The sequence below is a fragment of the Mustela nigripes genome, chromosome 14, assembly GCF_022355385.1.
Source record: "Mustela nigripes isolate SB6536 chromosome 14, MUSNIG.SB6536, whole genome shotgun sequence".
Classification (NCBI taxonomy): domain Eukaryota; kingdom Metazoa; phylum Chordata; class Mammalia; order Carnivora; family Mustelidae; genus Mustela; species Mustela nigripes.
In genome coordinates, this window is record NC_081570.1 from 52,232,505 (window position 1) to 52,259,518 (window position 27,014).

General features: G+C 42.9%; 1 protein-coding gene across 1 annotated transcript in view; it reads left to right on the forward strand.

The window, feature by feature from the left end:
- ROR1 (receptor tyrosine kinase like orphan receptor 1) overlaps positions 1–27,014 on the forward strand; it is a 411,991-nt gene that overhangs the window by 256,309 nt on the left and 128,668 nt on the right. Inside the window, exons 3-4 of the mRNA XM_059374983.1 lie at positions 22,501–22,788; positions 23,432–23,462. Of these exons, the coding sequence (XP_059230966.1) occupies positions 22,501–22,788; positions 23,432–23,462 (319 nt within the window). The remainder of the gene's footprint in view (positions 1–22,500; positions 22,789–23,431; positions 23,463–27,014) is intronic.

The following is a 27,014-nucleotide window of genomic DNA, read 5'->3' on the forward strand; positions in this document are numbered from 1 at the left end:
ATACTAATGTTATATTAGTATAATATATTATATCCTAGTATATATATTAGTATGTACTAAGGGGTACTAATAACCAATAAAAGGCAATCTTTTATTTGCTCACATTTTTCGTTTTCAAAGTAATGTCACACCCATGATTGTGTTTAGTAGTCATCAACACTATCATGAGAAAGGTGTGACAGCAACCCTTCCTTATTTTACAAATGAGTAAACTGAGGCCCAGAGTTCACAGCTGACAGAACAAAGAGTTGGTACTAAGACCCAGGGCCTCTGATTTGTGTTCCTAGAACCTCGCACCATCCAATGTAAGAAGTTTTGAATTGATACTGAACATATTATAATTATCCTAGAAAGTAGAGTCCTACATTTTAGAAAGATTTTCAAAGACTTTGAACACTAAAGTAGTTTGAAGGAGGTTCTTAAAATGCAAATCAAGCAAACTTCAGATGACGGGTGATCTAAACATTCTGCTTGACCGAGGTTTTACTATCAGTCATAACCCTGACAAACACTTCTGTAGGACTTGACTCTGTGCCACGTGCTGTTCTAAGAGGCTTAACCATAATAACTCACTTAAAAAAGTGGATGATGTATAATTCAGAACAGAATTTCTCAAGACGAGCTTGTGCTCAACACCCTCTCAAGCCCTTTTATCCTTTACCTGCTGTAATCCACGCACCAGTCTGAGGGAGCAGGTATCACTGGAGCTTAGAGATGTTAAATGACTTGCCAGAGGACGCTGGATAACCAGTGACACAGTCGGGACTCAAAGCCAGGTCCTCCCACCTCTTTCCCACTCAAACAGATGGGGCAGGATGGGCCTTTCTAATCACCGCCATCTCTAAATATTAATTATGTCATTCCGGCAGCTGGGGTGGTGTCCAAGTATGGACGCTGATTGGCTCATAGTTTGCTTCTTCGGGGACTTCTAAGTTTCACCCTGAAATTCTGGCTGGAAATTTGATTCAGTTGCTGAAACCGGAAGAAATACGGCTTTTATGTTCATGCGCAATTTGCTTTTTCATTTTCTTTTATTATCCTGAGACTTACTGTAAATCACACTTTCCCATCAGTCCTGGGGGTTCTGATTATGTTCGTGAGGTCCAGCTAAGAGCAAGGGCAGTAAATTACTGCCACTTTGTTTGAAAATTTTTTTAGCCACAGTACATTAGCTGCTTTTGTTTGCTTTTCCACTGGTAGTGTGCACATTTTTATTTCAGAATTGGTGTTTCTTGAATGTCTCATTTGTGAATAATGTAGCTTGCAAAATGGAATGATTGGAGAAAGGTATGCAAGAGAGTATCCTTTGGCATCTGTAAGATTTTAAAGCATATATAGCTAAAATGAGTTCTGTTTCTCTCTTACACACATACACACACACACATACACACACACACACATTCTCTGCATTTTCCTGTTTGCTTCATTCTTTTATCCACTTCCCAAAGATCAATTGCACATGGTAATGACCAATGCAACAACTAATATCAGGTAACTACTAAGAAATGCCTTCTTCCAGGGTTCTCTAAGTATTTTTGTTTATTTGAAAGATCAGAGGATAAGGGGACATGTTTTTTTGCAAGTTTCTATTCCAAATTTCCTGACATTTTTAGTAAAAAAAAAAAAAAAAGAAGAAGAAGAAAAGAAAGAAAGAAAAGAAGAGAATACATTTTACAAGGCAAAAATAGGGCTAATAAGAACCAGACCCCAAAGTGATTATCAAAATGTCAAAACGAACTACTTTTTCTTTATTCAATACCATTAATCTTGAGGCACTTACCTTTCAGTGAAATCTCCCTAATGGCCTGACTTGATTCTCTTGCTGGGCCATCCACAAATAGAGTGGCTTCTAAAGTGATACCCAGATCCTCAGTGGCTTTCAGTCATTAGTGTGGGAGCTCAGTGGAGACATTTGTTTAGGTTTTTAAAATCCTATCTTTTGATACAGTAGCAAGAAAGGGGGCTTTCTGTCATGCTCTGGCGGCCTAGAGTTAGGTTTCTCTATCAGCATTGTCATAATGTTCACAGGACCATCCTAAAGATGCTAGAAGCTAGGACCTGGTTAAGTGTGAAAATTAACTCTTTTTTCTGAAATTGGTCAGAGTTTCTAGAGTGGCTTTGGAAAGGATTTTAGTGGGCATGAAGGATGGAGCTTAAGTTAGAAAATTTCCATTCTTATCACTAATCCATGCAATAGTCATTTCATTTTCTTGGACTTTATAGCAAACACCTTTACAAGGACCCCCTGTTGTCTGATAACTGCTCCCATGACCCATGGTGATAGGCCTTCAACAGCTATGTTTATGTTATGTAACTGTGCCCCTCTCTGGGGAGTTGATCATACCAGGGGAAGGACACTTGACCCAGGTTGGGCCAATCAGAGTAATTTCCTGGGAACTTGGAATTGGGACTCAGAGACAGCCAATGCTGGTAATGCCATGAGATTAACTTGAGGCAGATAACATGAAATGATTGTCCTCTGCTGTGTGTGTAGAAATTCCAAGAACACTGGTTTGCAAAGAGAGATTTAAACAGATTCATCAAAAGGACCAAAGATAGATAGTGGAGGGAGATACCTGATCTGGTTTCCAGAAGCTTTCCAGTGTTGGTTTCTATTCCTCCTGAGGCCTGGCTGGACCCCTTGCCAGAGTGCCACAGAAACCCCTTGAATCCTAGGTTGAATTCCTCATCCACCTCATCTGGTCCTCCTCACCCTCCTACAGAGCTTGACTTAGCTCCTGTTACATTCAGTCCGAGTTTTAACAAAGATAGGTTGACCTTCTCTCCAGTGTGTACTTGTTTGATTAAAGAGATGAACAAGTAAACAAATAAATGAATGTTCATACTTACTCTTTGGTGCCCTAGAAGGTTTGAGCTGGGAACAAACCTCAGAGATATCTTAGTCATGTCTTCTCTTCAGAGAGATGAGGAAATTGAAGACTGTAGATGAGAAGTGATTTACTGAGGTTCACACACAGCCAAGACTTGATCCCTGGCCTTCTGGTTCTCAGGGCAGCCAATGTTCTCAGCCAGATTGTCTCCCTGCTGCCATCCATCCATCCGTCCATCCACCCACCCATCTGTCCATCCAACTAATAAATAAATAGTGAGCAAGCTCCTAATACATGAAAGGTCCTGGAATATATGTTTTCTGTGTTCAGCAAACTGACTGTGTGGTTGGATTAAAGTTCTTTACGCATATTTTCTTTCTTTCTTTTTTTTTTTTTTAAAGATTTTATTTGTTTATTTGACAGACAGAGATTACAAGTAGACAGAGAGGCAGGCAGAGAGAGAGAGAGAGAGGGAAGCAGGCTCCCTGCTGAGCAGAGAGCCCGATGCAGGACTCAATCCCAGGACCCTGGGATCACGACCTGAGCCGAAGGCAGCGGCCCAACCCACTGAGCCACCCAGGTGCCCCTACGCATATTTTCACTTCATTCATTCATTTCCAATCTGAAAGGGCTGTTTCCTACCTTTGCCAGCCCCACCTCAGAGCAAGTGCATTTAGAACTCTCCCAGAGTGTATTCCCATCACATATTCTCTGTGCCTCTCTTGCAGTCTTTTCCTAATATCGATGATGATCTGTGTTCATATCCTATTTCCTTTGGCAGACCTTTGAAAGCAGGGACTGTGTGTGAATTAGTACCTTCACTTCCTAGTACAGAACCTGTCACAAGGCATGTCCTCAATAAATGTCTGCTGTTCTGGAGAATTTATTTCATCTTATCATCTCAGATGGGGACTGTGTATCAGTTATCTATCACTAGATAACAAACCACTCCATACTTCATGGCTTCAAGCAACAATCATTTATTATTGTTGCTTATGGTTCTGGGAATTGACTGGGCTCAGCCAGATGGTTCTTGTTCCAGATCTCTCATATGGCTGCAGTCAGATGGTGGCTAGAGCTGAGGTGATCTTGAAGGCTTTCTCATTCACATATCTGGTAGACATCTGCGCTGAAAGTATGCAAACAGCTGGAACAGCTGGAGCTCTATGGGAATCCCCCCCCCCCCCCCTTGCCACATGGTGATCTCGGTATAACTGGACTCATTACATGGTGGCTGGAGGCTCCCTGAGAGACCGCCTCCCAGAGAAACTACCAGAAACTATCAGAACCTACATAGACTTGCCTAGCCTGGCCTCAGCACTCACTTCACATATGGTACTTCTGCAACTTTCTTTTCCTCAAAAGAGTCACAGAGGCCCTGCCAATGTAAGGAAAGGGGGCAGAAACGCTATCATTTGATGAGAGGAGTGTTTGAGAATTTACAGATGTTTCTGCATCTCTGCTTTATACTTCTTCATATAAGGAGGATATGGAAGGAAATCAATATTTTATCTCTGGCCCCACCGAGCTTACATTTGAGTTGGGAGCCATGGTTTCAGGTAACTGCTAGTTGCCCCACTGACAGCTACATCTTTTCTAATGCCGTTACCTTTCCTGGCCACAATCAGTCATAGAGTCTGATAGCCATGTACTTGTGGCCAAGGAGTTAGTATGGGCAAGCAGGTAGAGACAGGGTCTCATTTTATCATAAAATTCTTGTGTGCTGGGTTTTATGGTGGGCCCTCTGGAGGAATAGACAGATGAGTCACATTCGGGGCCCTGCCAAGAAAGAAGGAGAGACTTTTCTAAAAGTGTAACGTAAGGAAATATTACAAAAGGGAAAAATTACTTAAGCATAAAGGTATACACAGAAGCATTATTTTTAAGAGTGAAGAAATAGGAAGGAAAAATAAAATTTCCCCAATTTGGGGAATCCTTTCATTGTGATCTCTGATGGAAATCAGAGATCTGTGGCTGCTTTTCCTTAGACTTGTGAGGTCACACCTTCTTGGGGAAGAAGAAATAGGAATTCAAAATCAGAACTCCTCTGACTCCTCCTCTCCATCACACTCTTTACCAGCTCTCCCCTCTCTGGCCTGCTGGATCATCTCACACTTCCTGAAGCCCAGGTCTGGGCACATGGTTCTTGGCTTAGTATTGTGTAAAAACTGCCCATTGCTGGCCAGGTAAGGTATGAAATCCTTTGTTATTCTCTGAGGTCTTTCTTCATTCTTGGTCCAGACTTTCTGGCCTTCTTGCCTACTACTTGTTCATCCATAACCTTCCCAGAAGGTAAATGGGGCCAATTTAGTGTGTGTTGCTCCCACTCACTCTAGACACCCGTGCCTTGGAGCTTTTCCTCAAGCCATTCCTGTACCCACAGAATGCCATCTCCTCTATTTTCACTTTCTGGAAGCAGACATACACCCTCCTCCACCACCACCACCATAAGCCAAGCTGAGGAGTTACCAAGGGGAGGGTCTGGGAGCTTCCCATGAGCACATTCTCCTAAAATGATGTCTTTTATTTGATTTTTTTTTTTAAGATTTTATTTATGTATTTGTCAGAGAGAGAGAGAGAGATCAGGAAAGCAAGCACAAACAGGGAGAACAGCAGACAGAGGCAGAGGTAGGCAAGGAGCCTGAAGCAGGGCTCGATCCCAGGTCCCTGGAATCATGAACTGAGCCAAAGGCAAACGCTTAACCGACTGAGCCATCCAGGTGTCCCATGATGTCTTTTAAATAAATGTTAATGGTATTATGTTAACATGATGGTTATTAAGGCCGTGATGAAAAGATGCTTCAGGGCTTTCTAGGCGGCTGGACATGTGTGCTGCTGTTGTTCATTGTTACAGTGATTAGGGGATGCGTGGACATTTATTGGGCAGAGGCCTAGGACGTTTCGTGCCTTGCCACGTGCATGGTCCTCCTGCAGGAGAAAGAAGCCTCCTGCTTCCTTTGGTCACGCTCCACCAAGGAACACAGTGAAGAGAGGAAGCTGGGGAGGCCACCCTGTATAGGCAGAGACATATGGGTCCTATTGGGATGGTCCTCAAGGGTGGCACCTTGGGCATCCCATGCTCCCCAATAGCTGCCAAGCCCTTGCCCTCTGCCCTCACTCCCCCCGGCTCTCCCAGGTTCGCTCTGCATGGTTTGAGAATCCAGCTCTCAATCTCTGCTCTCCACTAAGGCCCTGCTCAAGAATGGCCCCGTTGCTGTCAAGCCTTCCCTGATTTCTATGGCTGAACATGCTCACCCCTTCTTACATAGAAAATAGCGCTTTTCCCCTCGCATCTTCCTTGTCCTGGTTATTTTTATTGATTTCTTTTCCACCAATATTTTGTGAAGAGTTATGGGACACATACCTCCCCACTGACTCTACAGGGATTTAATTTAAGTATTTGGTTATTTTTCTTCCATTTCCTCCTCATTTCTTCCTCTCCCCCAGTGCCTGTGGATGCCAGCAAGAGGACAGGAAGTGTGGGGTTTCTCTGTTCCTCTGCTCTGTTCTGGGTCTTGCCCACTAGGCCTGATAAAAGGACAGGGACCAGCTGGGTTCCTTCACCACCCAGGCATGGCAGCCTTGACCTGCCCACCTTGGTCTCCATGTCTTGACCACACACCTCGCTTTACCCTCACTCTGACTTGTACTTTCAAATTAGATCCTGGCATACCTCCTCTCCTCCCTTCAAGATCTTCAGCAGCTTCTGATGGACAGTGGTCATCTCTCCTCCTCTTTAAATATCCTACTGATTGCTTCATGTCACCTCTGGCCCAGAAAGCAGGTTCAGCTCCCCTTTCCTTTTCTATCACTCTGGACATCCTCAGATTGTGGTCTAGTGTGACTGTTTCTTTACCTGTTGGATTCCATTGCCAGAATGAGAGATCTTTGAACAGGTCAATCCATTTGTTCATTTCTTCATCAAACATTTTCCCTATTTATTCCTAGCAAACCTGTGCAGAGTTTAAGGTACCATCCCCGGGGAAAAGGGCACGCACATATCCCCAGTGTTCCCTGCCTCGTCTGCTTCATTGACTCCTCCTTCTTGCTACTGAGAAAGTAGCACCCACTTCCGTTTTCATCTCCAGATTGCTTAGTAACTTTTCTGTTTTGTTGAAAAGGCAGTCAAGGGGCGACTGGGTGGCTTAGTGGGTTAAAGCCTCTGCCTTCAGCTCAGGTCATGATCCCGGGGTCCTGGGATCAAGCCCCACATCAGGCTCTCTGTTCAGCAGTGAGCCTGCTTCCCTTCCTCTTTCTCTGCCTGCCTCTCTGCCTTCGTGTGATCTCTGTCTGTCCAATAAATAAATAAAATCTTTTTAAAAAAAAAGTTTAAAAAAAAAGAAAAGAAAAAACAGTCAAGCAGAGACTGTCTAATTTCTGAGGAATTCGTTTCAAAATTTGAGAACAAAATCCACCCCCCCATGACTAACAGAACACTCAGGTGACAGGGTCCCCTCCAGCACTCTGTCCTTCTCACAGCAGATCTGAGTTGGGGCCAAGTCAGCAGATTCTTTCAAAATTTGAAATTCAAACCTCACACAGTGAATGGAGAAGAAGGGAAAGAATGGTTCTTGTGCCCTTTCGTGTCCCCTGACGTTTATATTCTGGGAAAACCTGAAACTGGAATGTTGGCCTCAGCGGAGTCGCCTTGGAATGCTGACGGGCACACAAAGGGATTTGGGATCTGTTCCGTCAAGATGTGACTAGAAAACTGAGCTGGGAGAACCGTGTGGTCCCTCTAGGGACAGAAATTCCTTGGCTGGAATGGCAAATTTTTATTTGGAAAGCCACCTGGGCACCCCTCAGAGCCATCAAATGCTCGAGAATTTATTATGACTGGACTAGCCTTGCCGTCAGGCCAGGAAAGTAAAAATACACGATGACTTCATCTTTGAAGGCCCTAAATGTGGCTCGGTTCTTCCTCAACAAGGGCTCCCGAAAGGGCTGAAGGCCAACTGTGGCCTTTGCGTGATGCAGAAGCATCTAGAAGCTTCCGTAGTAAGCAGCATGCATTGTGCCGGTTCTGAGGCATCTCTCCTACTCCGGGTACTGAAATCGCAGGGATGACTTACGATGTGTGCTGTTTGCATTGGCCCCCAGCCCGAACCAAAGACTTATCTCAGGCTTGGCCTTCTAGATGCTATCTCTGGTAATTTAGAAGTTCATTGTGCAAGCCCACTCATCTTGTCCTGCAACAGTTAAGGTCTGTCAGCATTTTACAAAGGCTTATAACCCACCCATCGAGGGGCAAGAATGTAGTTTTTAGGTTGCAGTATGACGGGCAGGGCCTAAGTCTGAGAGTCAAAGCTTTAGCTCTTTTGTTGTTTTCAAGTTCGAATTTTTCTAAGTTCTATTGAAGCAAAGTAATAGCTGATGGTTTTGCTGGTGTTCTTTGGTTTGGTTTTTCAGGGCTGGGAAAAGCTGCTAGGGATGGCTGGGAATTCTTCTATCTGAAGAATTCTTAGGCCCATGAATTGATTTATCATCCTAGCATTCAGCTGAAGACAGGGATGTGATAAAATAATCTCTACCTTATAGGGCGCCTGGGTGGCTCAGTGGGTTAAACCTCTGTCTTCGGCTCAGGCCATGATCTCAGGGTCCTGGGATGGAGCCCCGCATCGGGCTCTCTGCTCAGCAGGGAGTCTGCTTCCCCCCATCTCTCTGCCTTTCTCTCTGCCTACAGATCTCTCTCATTCTGCCTCAGATCTCTCTCATTCTGTCAAATAAATAAATAAAATCTTTAAAAATAACAATAATAATCTCTACCATATAGTTAGAAACAGAGAAGACCAGGTGAGTCAGAAACAAGATTGGGAAACCTTTAAGATACAGGCCCAGTTCCCAAACCAGAACCTTGTGCTCCTGTGAAGTTTAGCCAGATGGGACTGATTGTATCCAAGTCAAGTCATTGTTCCGATGGTTCAGTGTGCTTCTGCTCATCATTTTAAAGCATTCTTGTGATTTCTGAGCTTAAACAACATATACACCTGACAAATATGAATAAAATGATAACCCCCAGGTTATTAATAATAATAATAACCCCCACATAATAAAAATGATTGAAAATCGTGGTCAAATAAATTGGATACTTAAATAAGTCACGGAAGTCCAAAAAAATTTGAAACTAGAAAAAAAGTCATTAGAGTAACCTTGTTGGCAGTTGCCGGGGATCCCGCAGTTGCCGGCGATCCCGTTAGACGCCCGACTCCTCGAGAGAAAATCAGGGTATATCGAGATCATGGCATCCTTGCTGTGAAAAGGAGGTTTCATCTGGGTGGACTCAGGTGAGCTGATTGCGGGAGAAGTTATAAAACCAGTGGAGTATAAAACAGCAGGCTGAAAGGGGACAAGTTGGGAGTGGAGGCGGGGAAAGAGTCAGGTAGAACTGCGTTTGGTCCCCACCATGCTGGGTCTGGCTGTGCTGAAACCTGTTAGTCTTTTTCTCTTCCTTAAAATTGGGTAACAAAACCCTATATTCACCACAGGTTCTAGAAAGGATAAAATGCAATAATATGTAGAAAGTGCCTGATAGCATCAGTGCTCTACAGGTTTGTTCCTTTTTCCTTCCGCCTTTATTAATTATAGCTGCAGCCCAAACGATCTAAAGGCTGGAGGCCAGCCATTCTGTTCTGTGGTGATCTTAGTTAGCTACTTAAGGGGAAAAAGTAGTTTCCCTGAGCTTTTAAGAGGCCATTTACATACAATTGGCCTACTTGTAAAAACTGACCTATTCATTAAATCCAGCCTCTAGGTACTTGTCTTAAACTCCTTTTGAGTTGCTGTGTATTTGCTGTGCTTCCTAAAGAAAGGCCTATAGGGGCAGCTGCTTTTCCCCTTAGCCCAGATTTACAGGGGTTTTTGCTCTCCGTGCACATTTGCAGACCCATTTCTGATGTACATGTGCTTGCTCCCCCAAAAGGAACTGCGTATTTGGCTATTTATTGTCTTTGGTGCTAGGGACACTCTCTCAACCCCTCTTGTTACTCAGAGGTCCTTAACCCAAGCTCAGCTTGATGCCTTGCTGCGGGAGCTCTCCAGAAAATGGGAGTGACAGGCCCAGCCCCAGCCCAGCCCAGCTCTTCTTTTCTTTTGACTGTTAACCATCACATCCCCTAATCTGTAGCAGCTTTGCTCTGCCAGGAATTATTTGCCTTCGTGGAGGTGTCTCTGCACCTTAATGTCTCTGCCTTGGTTTCTTCTGAACAATGGCGATTGTAGTGGAGAATCCTGGGAGGGTTTTAATCAGTAAAAACTGGGCTTAGCAGGAATCCAGGCCAGACTCAGTGGCCAGAAAGTGCGGGTTATAATTACCGCAGCCACGTGTTTTCCTGTTGACCGCTGGGGAGAATCTTTTGGGGGCACACCTAAAAAATTGCTTATACTCAGACTCCACCCAGGATCAATTACATTAGAACCTCTAGGGGTGAGACCTAGGTATTCGTGTTGGTTTTGTTTGTTATTCTACAAGTGATAGTGTTGTTCACGAGGGTTGAGAATCGCTGGCTCTGGGATGCCTGGGTGGCTCAGTCAGTTAAGCCGCTGCCTTTGGCTCAGGTCATGATTCCAGCGTCCCGGGATCGAGTCCCACATTTGGGCTCCTTGCTTGGCAGGGAGCCTGCTTCTCTCTCCACCTCTGCCTGTTTGTGTGCTTGCATGAGTGCGCGCTCTCTCTCTCTCTGACAAATAAATAAAAAATACCTTTAAAAAAAAAAAAAAAGAATTGCTGGCTTTTGCTAATTAGAGCTCCCTGTAGTGAGTGCTTTCGATGTTCCCGAAATTGATTATCTCACGTGACCTCCCCACCGCAACAGCATGGGTTGATAAGTACAATTATTGGCCCCATTGCACAGGTGAGGAAACTGAGGCCTGGAGATGTTAAGGACCAGCAGGTGAGAGGTGGGACTCGGATATGAAGCATTCAACTCCAGGGCCATGTTCTTAATTACCACGCCACAGCCCATTCTTATGAATAGTGCCTCCAGTGGGAACTAAGCTTCACCGAGTGGGGTCATCCAGTGGTCTCGAGCTCTCTCCATACCTTCAACTTACCGACCTCCTGCTCCCCGTGTGTTCGAGACTTCCCAGCAGCCCCGCGTTTGATAACGGACTGCGGTTATTCAGAAGTCCCCTGTTATTTCCACTGATTTTTATTAAATGCAGCTTGTGGCTCCAACTCAAGAATGTGCAAGCCGACTTAGATTATGTTTTGCATTGAGTTTATTAAGATAAAAAATATTTCCCGAGATAGTGAGTCAGAAGTATTTATGGTGAAGTGTGCTGAAAGTGAATGCAGGTTGATAGCGTGAACAGAATGTTCTCTCAAAGTCAAATGCGATGACCTAACTGTGTTTGGCAGCCTTCCTTTATGTTTAGCTAAGCATTTTATTTCATGTCGGGAGCCTCCTCCCTCTCCTGAGAAGGATCGGTCCTGTAGGAGACTAGGGTTTTGGCGTGTGCCTCTTTGATACCAAGACCCAGGCCCTGAAGCCTAATTATGACTGGCTCCCCGGCCGACTGGCTGGGTTGCCATGGCAAAGGACCATTAAACTCTTTATATCTCAGTTTCCCTCACCTGTCAAAATGAGAATATAACTCTTGGCCCCACCTCCCTCCCTGAGGAGAGTGGGAGGGCTCTTTGAAAATTAAGCAATAAATGTTGGGAAGGATTTGTGGATGTGACGTCTTGTCAAATGGGTAAGTAATAAATGGGGTGTCTCCAAAGCTCGTTTGCCCTAAATACACTCGAGTCTTCCATTTACTTAATCAACTAGCCTTTATTAAATGCCTACAAAGTTCACAATAACACATGGAGTGCTAAGGGGAATACAAAAAGGAAAAAAACGAGGAAATAGAGTCTCAATGCCCAGAAAGCTCATAAACTACTTTTTCCTCGCAGCTCACTTTTTAGGTTGATTAAGCGTCAGTATGAACGATGCCTGTACTGTATTTAAAAAGCTCATTCTCGACCGTGACTTCCAGTTACGTCATACATAACTAGGAGTGATTTAGTTGTTCTCGGTACTAGTGCATATTGTCCCTTGCTGGAGGGATTCATTAAAAGGGCAAGGATATTCCGTAGTCCTGCTTAGGGGGAGTGGACCACAGTCTGGATTCACTGGGAATGGTATATTGGCTAATAGTATGGTCTCCTGTGTCCAAAGGTCTGGCTCTGAGTCCTGGCTCTTCCACTTCCTGGCTGTGTGACTTTCGGCAAACACTTAACCACTCTGTGTCTCATTTCCTTATCTCAAAAATTTGGGTAATAATAGGGTCTAAGTCATGGGATTTTTCTCAGGATTAATAAGTTAATGTGTACGAGATACTTAGGATGGTGTCTGGTACTCTGTAAATGCTCAGTCTTAGCTATAAGCACCACTTTCTACAGGTGGTGGAGGAAATGGTGGCGCTAAAAGATGACTAGTATTTCATTTCCCTATTTTATAAGAAATACCAAGTCCTTTTTCATTCAGAGTCCCAAAATTTGCCTGGATCGACTGTAATCAAGAGTTGCCCCCAGATCCCAGGCTGCTTATTCATAAATGGGAAACAGCCATCCAGGCCTTTCTCTGGCTTATGGTGCACAAGGCCTGAGCTAAAAACTATTTTGTTCTGAGAGCTATACACCGGTCCAGGGCCCAGAGGGGTGGTGAAGGGCAGCTGTTGGGTGTGACAGAAAGAGCACAGAGCTTGGAGTCCAAATCCTGGCTTTGCCTTTTGTTGGCTGGGATAGTCTTTAAGTCCTCCAAACTGTGGTCTACCCAATCTGATCATACAAAAGCAATGGTGAGGTAACACTGCTGGGGCCCTAGCTTAGATGAAGACAGTCGTGGTAAATGGTATCAGCCTCTGCTACAAGTCCTTGTCATCTCCACCAGCATGCGCTTATAGTTTAAAGAAAAAAAAAAGGCCTATTGTACTTAAGAGTGTCTTTGATGAAGCAGTAAAAATGATTAAGTCTTGACCCATGAGTACATATCTTTAATATTCAGTATGGCAAAATGGGAACTACACTGGCTGCTGGAGTCCTACAGTTGTCCCAAAGAAAAGTGTATGAGTTGTGACATGCACTAGCCACTTTTTTACTTAAAAAAATGACAGAGAAGGAAAAACACCATAGGAATTCACGCATATGTGGAATTTAATGAAACAAATGAGTAAACAAAGTAAGAAAAAGCAGAATCACACCTGTAACTACAGAGAACAAACTGATGGTTACCAGGGGATGAGGTGCAAAATTGGTGGAGGGGAGGAGGGAGATACACACTTCCAGGTATGGAAGGAATAAGTCACCAGAAGGAAAAGGTACAGGGAAGGGAATATAATCAGTGGTATGGAGAACTTGAAACACTGTGTTTGTTATACACCTGAAACTCATATAACAGTGTGTGTCAACTATATTAAAAAAAAAAAAAGGACGACTGATAGTCAAACTATGGTTAGTTATTTTTGAATATTCTTGGAAATCAGCAAAGTAAGTCTGGCACTTCAAATAAGCAGGAGATGGTATTAGTCAATAATAAAATTTGAGTTTCTAACCCAAAATTAAAATTTTGGAAACTTTTAGCCACCAGCATGAGCTTGACAGATTTCCAGTCTTTTTTTTTTCTTTTTTCAAATATTTTATTTATTTATTTATTTGAGAGGGGAGAGAGAGAGAGAGTAACAAAAGGGAGCAGGGAGAGGGGCAGAGGGTAGAGAAGCAGGATCCCTGCTGGACAGGGATCCCGACACGGGACTCAATCCTAGGACCCCGAGATCATGACTTGAGTTGATTCAAGTCATGCTCAAGTGACTGACTGAGCCACCCAGGCACAATGACAACTTTCTAGTCTTCACTGGTGAGATTGGTGATGCTATTAACAAAAATGACTTTTCTCTGTTATATAATTAAATGTGTTTACATTTGGAAGAGCTACATAACTCATTGGAACAATATTTTCTAAATGAACAATGCATGGTGTTACAAAATCATATGTGGGTAAAAGATCTTAAAGTCAAGATAAACCAACTCATTTTAATACAACAGATTATGAAAAGTTCACTGATAATACTTTGAATTCACATCATGACTGACCTTTAGGAAACTACCACTTGTCAAATTTAATATAGTATCACAGAAGGATATTCTAAATTATCTGAAAAGGCTGTTAAAATATCCCTCCCTTTTCCAGCTGTGTAAAGCCACATTTTCTTCATACACTTTAACCAGAACAACGTATCTCAGCAGATTGAATGCAGAAAGAGGAAAATCCAGCTGTCTGGTCTTAAACCAAATAGATTTACAACAATTTAAAAAATGCCATCCTTTTCATTATTTATGTGTGTATATAAAATATGGTTATTTTTCACTTAAATATTTAAAAAGTAACATTACTTTTTTATTTTTCAATAAATTAGTAAACAAATGTTTTAAAATTTTCTCTTTGGGGTCCTCAGTATTTTAAAGATTTATTTATTTATTTGTTAGAGAGAGAGAGAGCACAAGCAGGGTAAGTGGCAGGCAGAGAGAGAAGCAGACTCCCTGCTGAGCAAGAGCCTGTTGTGGAACTCGATCCCACAACCCTGGGGTCATTACCTGAGCCAAAGGCAGACATTTAACCAACTGAGCAACACAAGCATCCTGGCCTTGATCTTTTAGAGTCTTTAGGAATCTTGGAACCAGAAAGTTTGAGAATTTGTGTCCTAGAATGAAAATTAGAGCATCTGATTTTTTTAAGACTATTTTTTTTAGAGCAGTTTTAGGTTCACAGCAAAATTAAGAGTAAGATACAGAGATTTTCTTTATAACCACTGCTGCCACAGGTATACAGGCTCCCCCATTATCAACATCCCACACAAGGCTGGTACATCTTACAGTTGATGAAGACATCACAACCACCCAAAGTCCATAGCTTACGTAAGAGGTCACTCTTGGTGTTGTACATTCTGTTGGTTTAGAGGAATGGGTAATGACGTGTATCCACCATTACAGAATGCCCTACAGTCCTCGGTATTCATCCCCTTCCTGCTTCCCTCTTCCCAACCAGCGCCAACCACTGATCTTTCTACTGTCTCCATAGTGTGACCTTTTCAAGAATGTCATAAGTTGAAATTAGACAGTATGTAGGTTTTTTCAGTTTGGCTTTTTTTCACTTAATAATATGAATTTAAGTGTCCTTTATGGCTTTTCATGGCTTCATAGCCCATTTTCTTTTAGGGCTGAATAGTATTCCAGTGTCTAGATGTGTTACAGTTGATCCATTCATCTACTGAAAGACATCTTGGTTTCTTCAAGGCTTTGTCAGTTAGGAGTAAATCTACAAACATCTGTATGCAGGGTTTTGTGTGAACATAAGTTTTCAGCTCCTTTGGGTAAATACCAAGGAACAAGATTACTGGATCATATGGTAAGAATATGGTTAGTTTAGTAAGAAACTGCCAAACTCGTCCAAAGTGGCTGTGCCATTTTGCCTTCCAACCAGCAATGAATGAGACTTCCTGTTGCTCCACATCCTCCCTGGCATTCGGTGTTTTCAGTGTTCTGGATTTTGGTCATTCTTGTCAGTATATAGCAGAATCTTTTTGTTTTAATTTGCATTTGCCTGATGACATCTGATGTGGAGTATTTTTTTTTCATATACTTATTTGCCATTTTAGTATCTTTAATGAGGTATCTGTTAAGGTCTTGGCCTGTTTTTAATCAGGTTTTTATTTTCTCATTGTATTTTAAGAGTTCTTTGTGTATTTTGGATGACATTCCTTTATCGGATGTTCCTTTTGCAAATACTTTCTCCCAGTTTGCCGCTTGTCTTCTCATTCTCTAGACATTGTCTTCTTGCACAGCAAAAGTTTTTTTTAACGTTAAGGAAGTCCAGCTTATCGATTAACTCCTCCCATGGATTGTGTCTTCCGGGTAGTATCTAAAAAGTCATAATTGTGGGACTCCTGGCTGACTCAGTCAGTTAAGCATCTGATTTCTGCTCAGGTCATGATCCCAGGGTCCTGGGATCAAGCCCTACGTCAGGCTCCTTGCCTAGTAGGGAGTCTGCTTATCCCTATGCCCCTCCCTACTCGTGCTTGTGCTCTCTCTGTTTCTGTCTCTCTCTCTCTCTCTCAAATGAATAAGTGAAGTCTTTAAAAAAAGTAAAAAGTCATTATCATATTCAAGATCATCTAGATTTTCTCTGTTATCTTCCAGGAGTTTTATAATTTTGCATTTTACATTTAGGTCTATGATCCATTTTGAGTTAATTTTTGTGAGAGGTATAAGATTTTGCATGTGGAGGTGCAGTCAGTCCAAGCACCATTTGTTGAAAAGGCTCTCTTTGGTCCTTTGTATTGCCTTTGCTTTTTTGTCAAATGTCAGTTGACAATATTTATGTGGGTCTATTTCTGGGCTCTCAGTTCTGTTTCATGGATCTCTTTGTCTTTTCACCAATACAACACTGTCTTGATTACTGTAGCTTTATATTAAGAATTGGGAAGGATCAATCCTCCAACTCTGATCTTCTCCTTCAGTATTATTTTGGCTATTCTGGATCTTCTGCCTGTGTAAACATTAGAACCAGCTTGTCAGTCTCCAAGGAATAACTTGCTGGGATCTTGACTATAATTGCAGTGAATCAATAATTTGATTCACTTCTACTCACTGTCTGTGGGATCTCAGACAGCTTCCTTACCCTGTCTGTGCACTAGTTTGTGAAGAAAGATGAGGGTGATAAAAATAGTTTGTAACAACACCTGCCATAATAGTAAGTACCCTTTAAGTGTCAACTGTTACCACTCTCCTTACTGTATCATCATCGTTGATGTTTTCATCATGATCATCCTTATTACTGGTACCACCCCTGGGAGACACAGCAACACAGAGCTAGAGGGTGGAGTCAGCAGAATTGGAATATTTTTCTCTCTGAAGCCAGATTCTACCCCACCTGCCAGCATTTATGGCCTCAGGAAGACGGGAAAGTAGGAGTGGAAAGCTTCTATGGCTCAAGCACACATCGTCAGGGATATTGAATCAAGCTGCTGAAAGACAGTATGAGTAGCAAGGTATAAAGGTAAAAGCCCCATGGCTTTGTCTGGCATCAGGCCGAGTTGGCACCTGCTGTTTGCAGTGGCTACTTCCCGTGGCTACTCCATATGGAAACATAGACCACTCAGGAGGAACAGCCTGCCCAGGCCCATGTAATAGAGCCTGAAGCCAGAGTGTAGGGAGGCGAAACGACTGATGCCAGTGGCTAGCTAGTGGCCCAGCTGATGTCGGGTCCACTTTGCAGGTGTCCTCTGTACTGGGCTTCTTCCCAGAGATCCCTGGGGGGTTCCCTGAAAGGAATGACTCCTGGGTCAGAACCTGCAGTGGCCACACCAAGCTCTAGGAGTAGAGAAGACAATGGATCCCCTAGTGTGGCCCGTGAGGCTGCTACAGAAGGATCCAGCTGGTTCTGGGAAGAGAATGGATTGTAGCCAGGGGCTTGTTAACATCAAGACTGATAGTAATGATGCAGACATGCATTTTTTATTTTATTTTATTCCAGTCACAAAATGCTTTCTTTCATGTTGTTTAGGCCAAATGTTGTTTTGATGCTTCTAGTCTTTGCCAAACTGAGGACCAGACCATTTGCTTGTTCTAAGAGAGCAACTACAGATGGCAAACAAATTTGAGCATTATTCTTTATCGATAGTTAAATCCAAATTCCCTGTTTGTGGCAGGGTTCCTTTGTTCAGTAAACACAAGGATTGGTTTACATTTCCTTTGTTCTCTCTGGACATAATATGGCTTGGGCCAGCTCCTACACTGATTTCAAGATGCCCTGTAATCCTCATTTTTGTTTTTAGGTGGGTATTACATGAAGCTTCATGGATAAGTTAAACACTTGTGCCTGCCATGTATCAGTTACGTGATCTCAGGCAGGTGACTTTACCCGTGGGGTGTCCTTTTCTGTAAAATCAAGACTAGACATGGTCAGGACACCCATCAGTTGGATGAATAATCATTCCCTACTTTTAGGAATAAGGTATTTGGGGCATCTGCAGGGCTCAGTCGTTATGGGTCTGCCTTCAGCTCAGGTCCCAGGGTTCTGGGATCAAGCCTAGCATTAGGCTCCTTGCTTGGTGGAGAGCCTGCTTCTCCCTCTTCCACTCCCCCTGCTTGTGCTCCCTCTCTTGCTCTCTCTCTCTGTCAAGTAAATAAATAAGTAAATCTTTAGGGGAGGGAAGGAATAAGATATTTGTGAGAAAAAGAAAAGAAGAATACAGCTAATAAAATAACAGAAACTAATGTTACTTGCTTTGTGCCAGAAACCTATTCTAAGCACTTGCCACGTGTAAGTTCATTTCATCCTTGAAATAGCCCTATAAGGAAGACACAACTAGTATACTAATTTCATACATAACAACAGTGAGACACAGAGAGGGTACATAACTTATCCAAGGTCATACAGCTGATAAGCAGCAGAACCAGGACATGAATTCAGGCATTCTGGTACCCGAGTCTGTTGAGAGTAGATTTTGTACCTTAAATCAGCCCTTACTAATTTGCTGTCAAAATTTGAATACACCCTCCGAGGATAATTGGAAAACTACCCCCATGTTATGGAACTCTTTGGTTCTTGGCTAATTTAAGTTCCTAGAAGAACAAACTGGAAGCTCTGTATGTCTGTAATTCTGGGATCATGCAAAGTACCTGGAGTTTGAAGTCAAAGAAATAGTTTAACGTGCCAGCTTTTCTGTGATGTGTTATGTGTACTTGGCCATGGAATTTGCTGGTCTTTGGCTCCAACCACCTGTCAGAGAAAATGAAAGAGAAGAAGGAAAAGGGACCAAAACTCAGCAGATAATGTTAACCCCTGAGACATGCACGCAGGAGCTGTCATCCTGGCCTCTGGGAGTGTGGCCTGGTGTGGGTTAGCTTCGGTATTGAAAGAGGATGGGGGGGGGTGGTCCCTGGGTGACTCAGTCGGGTGAACATCTGACTCTAGTTTTCGGCTCAGGTCACGAACTAAGGACCGTGGAATGGAGCCCCACACTGGGCTCCACATTCAGTGGGGAGGCTGCTCGAGATTCTCTCCCTCTTCCCCCCCTACCCCCCCCAAAATAAATAAATAAATAAATATATTTTTTTAAAGAAAAGAAGAAGAAGGGCCTGCCAGGGGATAGGTGGGGGAATTGGGACGCCCATATAGCAGGTCAGGTGAGTTACCTGGCTTCTGGAGGGAAACCAGAACACCAGACAAAGCTTAGACCCATTCGCTAGACAATCCTGACTGGAGTTAGGGGCAGATCACAGCCCTGTGGTTATGTGGGTATAGGTCCCCAGCTTGCTCTGTTTTAGGGAAGAAACTCACATTTTGTCCCCACCCCTCAGTGGAGTTCAAGCTGCCCAAGCAGTCTGGCAGAAAGGAAAGAGCTAGTTTTGGAGTCCGAGAGCTCTGGATTAGACCTCAGTTCAGCCATGCGACCTTGGACAAGTCACTGAACCTCTCTGATTCCAGGTCTCCTCGTTGTAAAGCACTGATAACAGCTCCTGCCTTGTGGGGTTATTGAGGAGTGAGTACGGAAGTAAAGTCCCTGGCATATTGTAGGATTCTAAATAGTCTAACTGTGCTCACTACCATACTGACCTGCTGGCTCACTTGGACTTTGTGCTTGGCTGAGTCTGAGAACTGAAGACTGCTAGTGTAGGAGGCTTTAGGCACAGTGGGCCCCGACCTCACAGAGAGACCACAGGCCTGGTCAGTGCATCTCTGAAATATGATTTCCTGATTGTGATAATTAATGCTTCTTTCCTACTTTGCCAGATTGTTAGAGGAGAACACGAGACTGAGTAAACTGAAAAAGCGTTATACAAAAATTGTTATTATTATTAAAAGAATTGAAGTATCATTCATTAACATGTTGAGTGTTTCCTCCCAACACTAGTTTAAGTGCATCCCATGTGTCCCAATTTAATTTAAATCCTCTAGCAGTTTTGCCTGGTAGAGTCCTTATTATTCCTATTTTTCGGTTAAACTAGGGTACCCAGAGGTTAAGTAACTTGCCTACGGTCACTCAGAATTCAGGCCTGACCTGGGATTCAAACCCGGTTAGCAGAGTTCCAGAACCTGCCAGTGGAGTACTAATTTCTATGCTTATATTGGCATTGCTATCTTTGTGTTTCTTTTCTATCAAGAACATAGAGTTAGCCATGCTCTGGGTAGCAGAAAGGGCTGTGAGGCCATGATGGCAGCTCCATAAAGCCACTGTGGCATTAGTCTCTCTACTCTCTGGGCATACCTCAAACGTCTTAGAAACACATGTGCTCCTATCTGTGAGCAAAAACATTCATAATTGAGTATATACGTGTATAGATTAGAGAAACAAGTTCAGAGATAAAGATCAGAATATAAATGGAAAGAAGCAAGACATTAGCAAAATAATTTATAGGCTCATGATTGCATTGTGAAGGATAATTATTCATTGGGTTAAGTGGGATGAAAGTGTCATTCTGGTAACATAGTGAGTGATAGTCATACTTAATCTGTTTTCTACCACTCACATAAGATAAATGTCATTCACATATGTGATGTACTCCTGGGGGGCTGCCCAGACTTTGACATCTCCCCCCAAATATTTTTATGGGAAATTAAGGTATGTGATGAATTATTTATTTTTGGCATTTATGAAAGCATTTTATAGGAATTTGGGTGCTTCAATTAGCCACTTAGCTCTTTCCCCAAAAAAGGTTATTTTTTTTAAAAGGTCCATTAAATGCAACAAATTTATGATGCTCTACCTATACTCTGCCATATGGCAGCTTCTAGCCATGTGTGGCTATTAAAATTTAAACTTAAAAATTCAGTTCTTGGGACACCTGGGTGGCTCAGTCAGTTAAGTGGCTGTATTTGGCTCAGGTCATGATCCCAGGGTCCTAGGATTGAGTACCACCTGAGGCTTCTTGCTAGGCAGGGAACCTGCTTCTCCCTTTGCCTGCCATTCCCCCTGCTTCTACACCCCCTCCCTCTTTCTCTGACAAATAAGTACAAAAAAATCTTTTTTAAAAAATTCAGTTCTTCATTTGCTCTAGTTCTGTTACGTAACTGGTAGCTGCCCTTTAGACAATGCAGATTGTACAACATTTCTGTCATTACAGAAAGTTCTTTTGGACAATGCTCCTAGGCAAGGATATACTAAAGATACAATGATGACAAGACATTCTAGATGCCTGCCCTTATGGGCTTATAGTCCCACAGAGAGGACAACTAACGAGCCATCCCAGATGGGGGGTCAGGGAAGGACAGAAGGCAATGGGAGGAGGGTATGGCAGAGGTGATCGACATGAGAATGGGTGGTCAGGGAACAAGAAGTCAAAACTCCTCACACATGAACAACCAATTAAAACCAACAGACCAATTAAAAATATATATATTGAATTCAATTTCTCAAACAGTAAATTACTTTTTCTGTAACTGGATTCTGCAACTCATATCAATATGAGGTTTAAAATATATTATTGAAGAATAAACTTAAATAAAATTTACTTCATTATTAAAATGTTTAAGAAATCTCTAAAGAAGCCAAATGCAAAATGTACCTTTCAGTCTAATTCTATTAATATGCAATTCTAGAGCAGACAGAAATAGTCTGTGATGCTAGAAATCAGAACTGCCGGGCTCCTGGGTGGTTCAGTGGGTTAAGCCTCTGCCTTTGGCTCAGGTCATGATCTCAGGGTCCTGGAATCAAGCCCTGCATTGGGCCGTCTGCTCAGCAGGGAGCTTGCTGACCCGTCTTTCTCTGTCAAATAAATAAATAAAATCTTAAAAAAAAAAAAAAAAAAAAGAACTGCCCTTTGCCTAGAATGGAGATGGGATGTGCAGGCAGAAGCAAGGATTGACTATGGAGGATCTTAGGATGTTCTCTGTCTTGGTAAGAGCATTGGTTACTGGAGAGATGTGTTTGTCAATACTTCTGGAACCATATAACTAAAGATGGGTACATTTTCTAAAATGTAAATTATATCTCAATTAAAAGTTGAACATATAGAATTATATATTGTAACATATTAATGGATGCTGTGAGTCACATTATGGAACTCTTCAATGCCTCATTACTTTGTCTGCTGGCAACCTGGCTGGCCTCCAGAAGCCTTCTTTCATCACTGGCGGGAAGATTTTCAGCATCCTTCCTGATCTGGTTCTGTGTGGATATAAATATGTCGTTCCTACTCTTCCAGGCTTTCATGCTTGCTTTCTTATCAAAAGTGGACAAGCTGGAAGGTTCTTTGCCGGCTTGTTAAAAGAGTGGTGTCATTTTGGGGTAGAAAGATTTGAGATGAGTTTTGTAGCTGTTTCTTCTTCACAGTATTGTTTGAGTCTATCACAAAGACTGTGTATTTTTCTTAGACTTTGCAACACAAAATCTCATTCTGTCTTGGCTTGGAAAGGACGTTTCCTTATCCATGGGTTACCATACGGTCGTTTGAAAACTTTGGGTTTTCAGTGAGGATTAATGACAAGATGTTAGCAGCAGGCTCCGTGGGTGATTGTTCCACAGTCATGGGATAATCTCTGTAATCTCGTGCCCGGTCTGTCTCCACCATGCCCCTCCTGTGCAGTCTCTCTGGGATCCTGGGGCACACCGGAGTGGATTTGGGTCACGTGGAGGTGCCCTTAGCCGTCTGCCCCTCTCACCTGCCTCCTTTGCCCTGTCCTCGCAGATTCTTACCTGACCCTCGATGAACCGATGAATAACATCACCACGTCCCTCGGGCAGACCGCGGAACTGCACTGCAAAGTCTCTGGGAACCCACCTCCCACCATCCGCTGGTTCAAAAATGATGCACCTGTGGTGCAAGAGCCCCGGAGGATCTCCTTCCGGGCCACCAACTACGGCTCCAGGCTGCGGATTAGAAACCTCGACACCACGGACACAGGCTACTTCCAGTGTGTGGCAACGAATGGCAAGAAGGTGGTTTCTACCACTGGAGTCTTATTCGTCAAGTTTGGTAAGCCCCCTTCTGCCTGGGAAGGCCTCCACCGGGGTGAGGAGGGAGGGAATGGGCACGTACTGAAAATATCCTGTGTGCCCAGAAACTGAGACCATTTTTAAAGCCAGTCCAGGTGCACCCATTTTACAAGTAAGTAAACCAAGGCCAGTGGTTAAGGACCATGTGCAGGGTTGCCCAGTTAGTAAAGAGCAGAACAGGTCTGTCTGGTGCCACGGCCCTGCTCGAAACCATCATGCCAGTGAGAGAGCAGAGGGGAAAGTCTATGACATGTATGCCCCCCCCCCCCCCGTCTGCCCAGCTGCCAGCCAACACCTCTCCCGCCTCAGCCGGCGTGCTCCTGTGACCACTCAGCCTCCCACAGCAAATCCCCCGTGTAGTGAAGAACGCCTACTATAGTGACTCATTTGTCAGCACTTGTTCTAGCGCTTTCCTGAACTGTGGGCTCTAGATAGATAGGTTCTTACTGGTACGTTTTTTTGTAGAGGTGATTGTGGAGAACGAAAACAAAATAATAAATCCCAGAAAAATAAATATCCCCTCGCGGTGGTTAACTTTCATCCGTGATGGTTTGACTATACCCAGGCTCACCTTCCAGTGATCCAGCCTGACTGTTTCTTTTGTCTTCCTTTCATTTCTCTAGGGCCCCCTCCTACCGCAAGTCCAGGATCCTCGTAAGTACTTCTATCTCCTTATTTGTTCCTGTTTATCTGTGTCGCTTTCAAGTATTTCTCCAGGAGTTTTTAGGGCAAAGGCAATGTTGACCTCTGCTTGAGCCAAAATGCTGTTTCCAGATTTCCTTGCCTGTTGCCCTACCTTCATTCCATGTTGCTTTTTCTCTGATACGAAGATTGACAAGAGAATGGCATTGGCATTAACCTCAAGTGTGGTTGATTCTCTCACTGATTCTCAGCATGTTGATGAAAGCAAAAATCTACTTACATTTTCTATTTTAAAATCAATCTAACATTTAGTTACAATAATGGATTTGGTCAAATCAAACAAGAAAATGATACAGGGCAGGGTTAGGCCTGGAGCCTCCAAGGATCTCTTCTGTGTTTCTGCATGCACTGCATTCCTGATGCTCTAGAATTATGGAACAGGCCAACTGTTAGGCGATCACTTTATTGGTATTCCCTTTAAAAAACTCAGAGGCAGAAGTTCTGACTCACACAGGAGAGGAGGGAAAGCCTGCCGCTAGGACTAAGAGTTACATGGGCTTGATTCATTTTGAGTCCTTTTGTTAGTGGACTGTAAAGATCCTGTTTCTTAAACTGATGCCATTCATGATGCATTTGTCTTTTCCTCTGGCTAAGGAGTTCCTTTCCTTCACTGTCTCAGCATCCACTTGGGGCATTTTTCTTTATGTGTATTTTTACTTGGGGGATAAGAGCCATTTTTTAAAACCCTCACTCTGCAAGAAGATCTGTCCCATGTTTTGTAGACTTCGGAAATAAAATTCACTGGCTTTACCACAAGAGCATCAGAATGTCTGACCTAGACTACACCGACGGCAAATATAATAGCCACTGCATTTGTTCTAATCCCCTCTGTGCCACTTAATTATAGTGTGGGATATTTTAATATATTTGTGTGTGCCTGGAGGGCCTGGTGGCCCACAGTCCCATTAATAAAACAGGTAATGGGTAAAAATAAACATTGGCCTTCAGCCACCCCGTTCTGCTATTTCGTCAGTCGATTAAAGGCAACTGTAAAAGAGCCTTTAAAATCACCCAAGTGCTAATTGCATTCTACTTATCTAGGTAGAAAATGTTGATTGATCTTAAAACAAGTCAGAAACATGGTCACTCCGTGTTGCATTCTTGAAGTTAATTATTTTTTTTTAACGATCTCACTATTGGCCGATATGTGGAATCCTTTTGAAGTCTTCTTTAAACAAAGATTAAAACTTGCGTTACTTGCTGTAAAAATGCTTCCCACCCCTGTGCCTTATTTGTTCCTGCTAATCTGTGTTTCAAATGGGGCAGATAATCTGTGTTCGAGGTGGATGAATTCGGTTCACTAATCTGCCTTTACTATGAAGCACCCCGGGCTGTTGATGTTCTGACTGTTGTATTTGCATCAGAGAATTCCTTTTTTATTATCAAAATTATTTTTAAGCATTTCTATACCCTTCCTTCTTGAAGTTTTCATTCTTCCTTTGCTACCGTCTTTCTGATGAGCCCAGTCGGAGTTTCTCATGGTTTTTGATTTTATGCAAAGATAGTATACGGCGTTCGTGAGCTGATGTCTGGAGAGAGGATATTGATATCCTAAAAGATGCTCAGTCACAGCTGAAAGTATCCTTTGATGTCAGGCCCTTCTGTTTCATGTTAGCAATCTGATTATCCATCAGCTTAGTCAGCGAGAGCATGAAATGTATAGCCAGTCGCCATGTTTGCTGGAGGGAGCTATAGTAAAATATACTTGAAGTTGGAAATCCCATGGGACCTTTTGCAGGTCAGTCTTTGTCCTTGGGCATCGACAATGACATTTTCCCTTTCTTTTCTTTTTAAAAATATGTATTTATTTACATGAGAGAGAGAGAGCACACAGGGATAGTGGGGGGAGGGCAGAGGGAGAAGGAGACAAAATTCTCCAAGAGACTCCTTGTTAAGCACCGAGCTCCAGGCAGGGCTGCATCACCACCTTGAGATCATGACCTGAGCTGAAATCAAGAGTCAGATGCTTAACCGACTAAGCCACACAGGCATCCCAGCAGTTGGTGGGGATTTGTGTGTGTGTATTTTATTATTATTATTCTTATTAGGTTCAGTTAGCTCAGTTGGTATTTTGATGCACTTTTTTTCTCTTTTCCTTAGAAACCAGTGACCTCTCCTACTTGTTCTTTTCTCAGCTGCCACCACTTAACCCTGTTCCTAAGTGTTCTTCTCTGAGACTAGGTCCCAGATAGAGTGCTAGTCTCCTTTCGCTCATATCCCCCAGCAAGCAGGCAAACCTGGCCACAAGAGGACAGGTAGAACCCAACAAAGTGATACAGGGTGACTATCGTAGCTTTGACGACTGCTCTGCAAGCCTTATATCACCAGTAGGAGTGACATGTATCTGTAACGTCGCTCTGTTTACTTGCGGGTGGCACAGCGGAGCCCCCGCAAAGGAATACAGTGCAAGCCCATGACACAGCCTTAACACTGGGAACGGTGAAATGTATTAGTATTAGGAACCTGGTGAGAGCCTTGTGCCACTTAAGATCACAGAGCCACACAGCACCTGGATGAGAATGACTTGTAGGGTCCTTGAGACAATGGCCCAGGAAGGCACAGGTAGTAAGACACTTGTCACCCTTGTAGGGACTACATCAGGTTTCCACATGAAGCTTGCAGAATGGCATTTCAGGGTATAGTAGGAGCAAGTCTGAGACATTAGTTTGGCTTCTGTTTATAGCTTCAGGCTTTATTTCTTCTGTCATTGCTGGGTCCTGGCCCACCCCTGACAATTACAGGGCCTGGGGCATGAATACAAGTGGAGGCCCACATACCACGCGTCTAAATATTTAAAAGTTATAAATCAAGCTAGCAAACTGCTAAATGAAATATGTTCTGTCCTCCTACATTGACAAATATACCTTCATAATGACAAAATCAAAAAATACTTAAAAGTTATGGTTTGTATATGACTAAAAGCCAAGAACTATCAAAAATGACTACTTTTAATCATTATTATGCTTCTCTGGGTGTTCTTTTCATGGCTAGATATTATGTATATATAATGATATATATGTATGATTCATAGATTGTTATATATTAGTTCCATCAAAATTTTTATTGCCTTCAGTTCAGCAAAATGACTATCTCTGTTATTTTACAAATTTTTCCACAAGATTTTAGCATGTATTCTTTTCATAACAATGTCAAATTAGATAAACTTTCTTGAGTTATTGTAATTTTTACTTTTTAAAACTAATTTTAATTTGAAGAAACTGTACTCCACCGAGCCAATAACAGCTATAATTATCAATGAAATTCCTAAAGCAATAGTTCAATTTGCTAACAATTATAGCAAATGAAGTAAGAACTTTATATATTATATTCAAACATAATAATAGGGTCATGGGGATGCCTGGGTGGCTCAGTGGATTAAAGCCTCTGCCTTTGACTCAGGTCATGATCCCAGGGTCCTGGGATCAAGTCCCACATTGGGCTCTTTGCTCAGCAGGGAGCCTGCTTCCTTCTCTCTCTGCCTGCCTCTCTGCCTACTTGTGATCT